General features: G+C 41.1%; 1 protein-coding gene across 1 annotated transcript; it reads left to right on the top strand.

Moving 5' to 3' along the window:
• The first annotated feature begins 5,460 nt into the window (after window positions 1–5,460).
• LOC306799521 (fatty acid-binding protein, adipocyte) lies at window positions 5,461–8,888 on the top strand. The gene is made up of 4 exons (XM_079300668.1): window positions 5,461–5,662; window positions 6,898–7,070; window positions 7,283–7,384; window positions 8,655–8,888. Exons 1-4 carry the CDS (start codon window positions 5,590–5,592, stop codon window positions 8,703–8,705), a joined length of 399 nt encoding a protein of 132 aa, XP_079156794.1. The 5' UTR covers window positions 5,461–5,589; the 3' UTR covers window positions 8,706–8,888.
• Window positions 8,889–9,292: the final 404 nt, after the last annotated feature.

Genomic DNA, 9,292 nt, shown 5'->3' with positions numbered 1-9,292 from the left:
GACTTCAAAGGGATTTTCAGCATAGTATTAGCAAATTTGCAAATTGCTAGAGGAAACCCAAAAGTGCTTTGGGAGCCACTACTTTCTTCGCAATTTTGCTGCAATACCTAAATTTATAGTGAAATATAGGGATTAAAAAGTAAGAAAAGAAAATCCCCTTTTTATTAATGAGGTGGGGGGAAGGTAGAGGGGGAGAGCAGCAAGGATTTGTGTGCTCTGGGGTAAGTCCATGGACAGGACAAAGCAGGATTCAGAAAAAGGCCAACTCTCATACATCTCAAGAAGAGAAGCCTTGATGTTAGATGCAAGACTTGGACCATATGCACAAAAAAGTTGGACAGATTTGAATATTAGAACAACCTTAGACAACCTTAAACTTGTTCTTTAGATCAGGAAAATCTATAGGTAGTTAGAAACATGAAGCATCTGCAATGCCTACATGATAGCCAGCAAATTAAGATCTCTCATACAAACATTCATAAGTCATGAAGTTCAATTTATCACTAAGCCTACTATGGCATTTGCTGAATGCAGGATATATGAGGTGGACCTCTGACATTTCAAATATTCTTTTACAGAAATGTCCACATTATCTCCTGGAAGCCCGTCACCTGCATGCCAGTAGGAGTTAGTGTACCTGCATTTCTTCTCATTGCAATGAAACAAAACAACAAACCCAATATGCAAATGCTCTTCCTTTTTTACTTTTCTGATATTCTGAAATTCCTTTTAATTCACAACCTGCAATTCATAAAATTCACACTGCCAACTGCCTTGCTCCAGGAATGAGGGACATGCATGTTAGAGGAGATATGAGAAGTCCAGGTTTTCCTCAGGAATAGCAATCAGCTGTACGACCCACAGATATTTGAGAGCATACATTACAGCCATGCCATCTGCTGAGAAAAGGCAGAATCTCAGCTGTCTCTCAGGTGAAGACAAGGGCCCAGAGGTTTGCTGTACCCTGCAGACATATCTGAATTTTTTATTCATCTTTAAAGCAAGTTCAGAAAACATAGTTATGCATATTTGCAAGTTAATGGAGTCAACCACTGGAGTTTTTTTGCCTCAGAGTAATGAGATTTCATTTCTGTTCTTAAAAGCTTTAGCACAAACTTAGCTTAGTGCTTCAGAACCACCTTTTAAATGTTTTCATTTTCATGGCCCTGCTTTCAGATATTGGAAACATATTTAAGGGTGTGGGGACTCACCCTAAATAAAAGAAGCCAGAATCACAAAAAATAAAAATCAGGTGCTGGGGCACACCAGCCTGAGGTCTCCAAATGTCACAGGCCAGCAGTGTGGCTGAGTAGAGCAGTGCCAATACCCACTCAAGGAAACAGCAGATCTGTTGCTGCTGGCAAATCTGACTCCTTCAAAAGTGACCATTTGCAATAGTACTCTCAGTTCTGAGTGAGGACTGAAGCCACAGCCACAAATGATTGGGTGAGTGAGCACAGGAAAAATGACTTGTTTCTTTTCCTCCTCACCTCCTTCCCCAAGAGGGAGAAAAATACCACTGAAAACTAATTGGCCTCTTGAACTTTCAAGCCAACTGAGGCCAGTATTTTGTAAAGGCAGTGTGTCACATTATGAGTATTAAAGCTTTAGTTACACCTTTTCCTGACTAGGCAGAATTCCATGGCAATTCACCTGTTTCAAATGTTAATCAGAAATGAAAGTAGCAAATTTGTGAGCAGAGATGGCATTCCTTTATCTATTCTTGTCTGCTCCAGAATTAGATTACCTTTTTATAGCTGTGCCAAGAATACATATTTCTTATTATTATGAATATTGCCACCTGTGCCAGTAATGACCCCATACAGAGGCCAGGTTACTTTTAAGGAATTGTTCAACAGAAGTCCTTGTCAATGTCATCAGCCATGGAATTGAGCATGGATGTCTTTTCATGCTGGTTCTTATCCAAAGAGTAGCAGAACTATGGAGACAAGTGCACAATACACTGCTGCTCATTGGAAGTCACCAGTTTGGCAGCCAGAGCACTCAAAGGAGTTTTTATTCTTTACTCTTTTTACACTTTAGGAGTTTGCTCTATTGCCCTTTTGGGACAAGAATGAACTCGAGAAAGAAACCTCCTTTTAGGCAGTCATAACTTTAACTTATGCTTTCACATTTGAGAGTAAGATGTGTTTTTTCTTTGACAATTCCATACTAACATAAAGCACCAGGGAAGGTTTAGCACAATGCTCAATCCAAAGGTCTCCTAAGTGGCAGATCTTCACTGCAGGAATAAACACCCTCTTTTTCACATACTCTAGTACAAGAGCGTCATTGCTCCTGCAAGCCCGAAAGGGCCAAAGGGAGGTTACTATTGTGCTTATTTTTGTAAAAAGCAGTTTATCTCAAGTAGATCTCCACCTTTGGTCTGAGTCACAGAGTGAGATTTAACCCATCATTGTTATCTTCCCATCTAATGATGTCCCCCATGCAGCTGGTGCTTTGCTGTTGCACTTTATAGAACCAGAGAATTCTGTGATCACTTCTGTATATCCTGCATCAGGAGCTATCCTCAAATGTCACAGCACTCCAAGACCACAATGCAGACAATGTATCATTGTTATTGCAGACTTGAGCTGCCTCAGTTCATATCAGGATTAAGAGATGAATTTCCTTTGTCAGCATTTCCTGTACTGGCCAACTTACCATCTTCCTTTTCTTGGTTTATCTCTTGCCAGTTGTGTCTTCTTCAAAATTTCTGCTCATTTTGAAGAAGATTTCTACACTTCTGAGGATGCCCTTGTTTCTGATGGTATGAGATTACATCAGTGTCAATAACCACAAGGCTGTTCAGCCAGATCTCCCAGCTCTTGCTGTCAAGACACTTCAGCAAATAACATTAATCACTTGCTCAAACTTCCAGGCTCAGAAGCCTCACTGCTTTCTTCATGACCATTAAAAACTCTGGTCTTTATCAGCAGACTGAGTGCATTTGCCCCAGAGAGCAGGCACGACTTGCATCAGACGACATCAGTGCCATAGGTTGCTGGAAGTCTCTCCTGAGGGAAGGCATACCATTGGCAGGACACTTCCCAAGAGAGAGCTGTAAATGTGCTCCCAGATAGCTGCTTGTTGAAGTAAACAGGCAAGTCAACCCACAGGCTGGCTTTCTTCTTGAAATTTTGAGTCATCACACTCACAAGATATCTACAAATAACTCAGATTCACTTTAAATAAGTGCAAGTAATTGACTGCCTGGGGAGGCTGCACTTGTCTGCTCCAAATTCATTTGCATGGAAAGGTGCTTCTGCTCTCCCCAAAAACTCTTCCAATACTACAAGCATCACAGACAGCTGTTAACACTAAGACTACTTGTCTCTCCCAGACTATAATTTTGAATATAAAATCCCTATTTCCCCTCTAAACAAATGAGTGCTGGTTGTAGTAAGGTGCACACAGAATAGTTCCCAACAGGCAAGAAAAGTAAAAACAGGAACTGATTTCATCCACATCACAGCCTTTCTATCTGGGCCACTGCAACAATCCTCGGTACTTTCAGTTCTCATTATTTAAATGGTGGATTTAAATTTTCATGTTCCTACCATCTGCTCACACACAATACAGAGTTTCCCAAGCCAGTAATCTGAAGTAAAAATACCTCAAGATAATGACACAAACTTGAAGGACCTCAGAATTTCCTTTTAAAGAACATTGGAGCATGTGACACTCTGCAAAAACCAACCAGGAAAGGCATCAGCTGCTTCATAACTAGCATGTAGTTTTATTTATTTTGAGATTAGGCCAAAGTAATTGAATATGAAAAAAAAATTTAAAAGAATAGGCCAAATCTAAGATTAGCTATTCTAGTCCCCATAGACTGACATGTTAAAGGCACAAACATGCTCAGCTCTCAGAGCAGTTCAGGCTGGGGACACACTGCCTAGGGAGAAGCCCTGCAGAAAAGGCTCTCAGGGTCCTGGTGGGCAGTGAGCTGAGACCTGGAAACAGAAAGGTAAAAAAAATCCTGCACTGTATGGTCAGAAGCACATCCAATAGTGATGGAAGTGATCATGCCCCTCATCTCAGCAGTCATTAGGGCTTTTCCAGAGTACTGCATCCAGTGTTGAGGTGAGCTCAGCAGAGGACCCGCAGTATCCTCATGGGTTTGGAGCATTTGTCCTGTGAGAAGAAGCTGTGAGACTGGAGTGGTTCATCCTGAAAGTAGAGAGATGCAGAGAGAAGATAAGGAGACCCTTTTTCCCTTGGGAGAGCTGGGCAGGGGTGTGTGTTGCCTGGGGAAACTCTGCTGGCTCCATCCCAGGAATTTTCTGATCCACAAAAGAGAACAGCTCTAAGCAGCCCAATGTGGGCTCAGTGGTGACCCTGACTGTGTGGAAGGATGCACTGGAGACCTCCTCACTTCCCTTCCCTTACAAATACCCCCATGATCTTGCAATCCTATATAAGTAACTCTTCCATAGCATTGTTACTTACAAAGATAACAAGTAGAAAAACATGTGTTCCACAATATCGATGCCTAGCAACCACCAGAGTAATTCCAGGAAATCCACTTAAAGAGAAGAGCAGGGGCAGGATTATGCTCTTATTAGCTGCTTTTTGCCATTGGAATAGCATATTACAGACAAAGGAAGGTCTAAGAACTTGCTTGACTGCTTTCTGATAGTTTTTTTGTGAAGTATGACAAGGGCTTAGAGGATCAGTCAAAATAGACCCATTATGTCACCCCTGTGCCTCAAACTTGCCTCAAACAAATTAATGCCTGAACAGCACAAACAGAAAAGAAATGAGGTGTCCAGGGACCTTTGGTAGGTCAATACTAGAGCCTAGCTGTATGCCACAACTACTCAAAATGTCATTGCAACATAGTTCTTCTGAAAGCATGGGAGTAAAAGGGAGAGAAATCCTCTGTTTTGTTACTTGTCTTCTCACAGAACCCCATATCCCATCTCCATTGCATAAAAACATGTTACAGACCTATTGTTAAATTCATTCAGGTGGTCCAAGGACAAGCAGATCCCAATCAAGGAAGCAATTTTATTGACTTAGCCTTCTATAACCCCAGCACTCTCTCTTTGTGCTCCAAGTCCACTTCTTCCTGTAGTTCTGTATTTCTCTAGAGGAAATTTCTGATTGCAGGGGTGTTGAAAGCAAGTAAAATGTTCCCAATGAGCCTTTTGGATCTGAAAGTCCATTAATTGAGCTGTGTCCATTTGATATAGTGGACTGAAATGAAAGAGCAGAGGAGAGAACATTAATTTTTGTGAGTTGAGCTTGAGCCTCCCTTTTTATTCTGGAAGGTAATTTGATTTAATTATTTGCCTTTAGGGTAGAGTGTTCTTGAATGAAAAAAATAATTAAATAGAAACAGGACAGTGATCTTTGTGCTAGTAAGGGCATATGAATAATAGCACTCTGACCCACTGGCAGAGGAGGGGTAGGGGAGGAAGCAAAACACTGGGCACTGGGGCTCCCTCTTCATTGGTCATCCCAGAGCATCATGTGGCCACAGCTCCTTTTTAAAGATAAGTACTCTTCTCCTGGAGCTCATAATATTCCCCTGTCCTGCATTTCTGTTTGAACCTGTGGAAGACATCTTTCCAGCCTGACAAAATGTGCGACCAATTTGTGGGCACCTGGAAGCTCCTTACTAGTGAAAACTTTGAGGACTATATGAAAGAACTGGGTGAGAATTGTTATTTCAACTTCTTGTATCTGGAGCAGGGGAGCAATGCCAATTTTGAACTTTACTCTTTATTTGCTTTTTCTGGCTATGCTGTTTATTAAGGGGGGCTTAATCCACTATTTTGGTCAGATATTCTCAAACTGGAGTATTTGTCTGTTTCAATACGTGGTGTTAAATTCCTATAAAGCAGAAAAACTTTGACTGATGGGAATAATTTCAGGTAAGACAAGTCTGTGCATGCCTTATTAGTAGTGTTATAAATGGAAATAAAACACATTAGTGGATTATTTTGTGCTAATTATCCTTTATGTTTGGACACGAAATCGGCGTGATGCTAGAAAGCAGCAAGTTTCCTTAGGTCTGTGAGCAGCACACCTAAACAACTTTAAAATGCTTCTGGATTAAGAAAATTAGTTAATTGCCATGGCTATTATATTGAATGAAATGCTGTAGCTGCCTCCAGTGAATACTAACAAAGACAATTGCATGGATTCATGCAGATACTTGAAAGATTTGATGTCTAACACTTTTCTCTAAAGGTGTAGACTTCTCGCTTAGAATTGAAATTTGGATTTAAAAGGTTTCAGCATTCTGTTAGTGTGTAGGAAGCAGTGGATAACTTGTACTGATTCAGTTAGTGCATGCTAAAAACCTGGGAGGGTTATTTGCAGTTTAGGGCAAATTATGTGACTTATTCTGACAGTTTTCAACAAGTGAGACCCTTACACACTTAATCTTTGCTCCAGATTTTACTCAGGACATAATCATTGCCAGCTATTTCTTAATCATTTCCTTATATTCAACCTACCCCCTTGTAAATACAAAAAGGTTGGGTTTTTTTCGTTGTTTTTTTGTTTTCATGCTTTTGTGGCTCAGAAACTGTCATATATCCCTGCTTATTTAAATTTAGATACAATTAGCATAAAAATTAGAGTACAAGCTACAAATCTAGAACACCTCTATGTGCAAATATCTGGCATTCTTATAATCTCAGTCGTCAAAATATTGCTTTTACTATTTTGACAATGACAGGATAGAGAATTTCCTTACATCAACCCATCCAGCTTGGTTTGTAGCAGTACCAAGTGAGATTTTACTAAAGGATCTCTGTAACATAGGATTATTAATACTCAGAAAGCAATAGGGCAAAAAGCACTGAGGGTTTTTTTTCCAATGTGTAAGAAAAACAAATTAAGGAAAGATAAAAGTTCAATAGTGCCTTATCTTATTTACAGGTGTGGGTTTTGCTACCAGGAAGATGGCTGGTGTGGCCAAGCCTAATGTAACTATCACCATCAATGGTGATGTGATAACCATCAAAACAGAAAGTACCTTCAAAAATACAGAGGTCTCTTTCAAGCTGGGTGAAGAGTTTGATGAGACCACAGCAGATGACAGAAAAACAAAGGTGAGTCCTGAAATGGCATTTTGCAAACACATCTCTCAAAATGGATGTGGGAGCAGCAGGGCAGAGCTGTGATTTTGACATCCAGTGCAGGAATGCTGCCTCCACAGGTAATGGGTGCTTTGTTCTTAGTGCTGTTTGGACCTGGAGAATCTTCTCCTGAGACCAGAGCACCCTGCTGAAACAGCCACACTTTGTTTTTTTTATTTTGGTAGAATGTCATAACCCTAGACAATGGTGTGCTGACCCAGGTGCAGAAGTGGGATGGGAAAGAGACTATCATAAGGAGAAAAGTGGTGGATGGGAACCTGGTGGTGGTAAGTTAATTTTTGATACTTACTTGCTGGATTCAGTGTGCACAATTCATGTTTAGCTATGTAAGACTTTGGATTCAAACCAAGGGAGGGAAAGCATCTGAAAGGGCTCTGTGCACTTGGTGAGAAGTCTCTGATTGAGACTAGAGTGAAGATGAAAACTGAAAAGCTGTTAAACTTACAGAATGGTATGGAGGTGCCTGTTCCCATAGCAAGACATGGTTGGGAAAGTTTAGGAAGAAAAACCCAATATCCCTATCAGGGAAACTTACATATGAGAATCCCTAAGCCCTGGACAGTATAGAGGAAAGCCCACATTAAATACATCCAGTGTAGGCTGATACAGAATACTCCTGCTCATCTTCAGCAGAGCTTAGAGCCATCTGTGGGAGTCCTGCTATGCATCAGCAACAGCTGCTTTAATAATAGGATGTTAGGGCAAGGAAACCTGTGTCCAAGCTCTGTTGGTTGGTCTTACCTGGTCAGAGACTATTGTGCTTGACTTGGTGCCAGTAAGGCCCACCTACAGTCTGGGGCTTTCCAGCTCTGCTCTACAGTTTTAAAAACACACTTTGAAGAATCTGGGACAGGACTAAATTTATGTTCATAAAAGGCAGCTGAGATTCCTAAATCCTGCAAAACAGTACACATACACAAAATTCCTGAAGAGTTCTGCCCTCCCCTAGGGAAAAATAATGTATCCATAAATCCAATATTTAAATTCCTTTGGATAGAGACTAGAGGAGAAGAAATAGAAATAGTTTTTAATAACAACTTCATTAAGAAAGACTGAACAAAACAGAGTTTGATCTAACTGAAAACTAGATGAGGACAGAGCCCAGCATGCAGAAGCTGACACCAGCAGCTGCAAGTCTGAAAGCTCTCTGTGCACGCATGTGCTGTGCTCACGTGTGGGAAGACAAGCCACAGCTGCACAAGGTGAAGGAAAAAAGGTTAATGCCCAACTCCAGGGTCCAGTCAGCCTCCAAAGAAGTCCTAGGACCTTCTTTAGAGATTTTTAAGAAAATATTAGAAATCTCCTGGAGGTCAGTAGAGCGGTAATTGAAAATTTTTTCACTCCTTTGCTTGTTTTTCAATCTTTGGTTGCTGAAGCTCTCAAAACTGAGTTCCATTCTTTTATCAATTGCCTTTAGAAGTGGAGAAAATAAAATTTTTCTTAAACTGGTTCCTAATAGATAAGTAATTCTCTACCTTCTGACTAACAAATATTTATTAAGAGTTAAAAACTTATTGAATTATCTTTTCTTTCCAGGAATGCACCATGAATAATGTTTCCTGCAAAAGAGTTTATGAAAAAGCATGAAGAAACCACCTTCACACAGGACTAATGCTTAAAGCTGGAATAAAACAACTTAACCAAAGAAGAAAAGCCCCACCAATCTGTTTTAAAGAGAACTGTACTTTTTTTCAGATATATCCCAAAGCAGTTACACGCATTTAGTCTAATTTGTTGTGCCTATTCAATAAAATGTTCTGCTTTCTACAATGTGTGCTTATGCTGGAGTTTGTCAAAAGGGGCTTGGGGGTGATGCAGAGTGGGAAGGGGTGCTGTGCAGGAAAGCACCGTGTGATAGCCAGGACCACACTCAGCCATTCCCTGGGAAAAGAGCACCGGAGCCAGCTCAGCCAGTGGCACCTGTGCCACAGGGCAGATGGACACCTCAACACAGGAGCAGCATCTGGTGAGTGCTGTGAGTGAGCCACCCCCTCTGTGCACAGCCAGGGGAATAACAGGGCTGCTTTCCTCAGCTGCTAGCACTGGAGTGCTCCTGGGACACGGAGGAGGATGATCTGTGGATGCCCAGTTTTGGCTTCCAAACATGGGCAGGGTACCAGGCACCTCCTCTGTGCACAAATGCAGACAATTTTAAACTTGGGGACTGTTTGAAG

The sequence above is a fragment of the Erithacus rubecula genome (assembly GCF_903797595.1).
Source record: "Erithacus rubecula genome assembly, chromosome: 3".
Classification (NCBI taxonomy): Eukaryota; Metazoa; Chordata; class Aves; order Passeriformes; family Muscicapidae; genus Erithacus; species Erithacus rubecula.
Note: the sequence above shows the minus strand (reverse complement) of the source record. Positions and strands in the feature narration are given on the sequence as shown.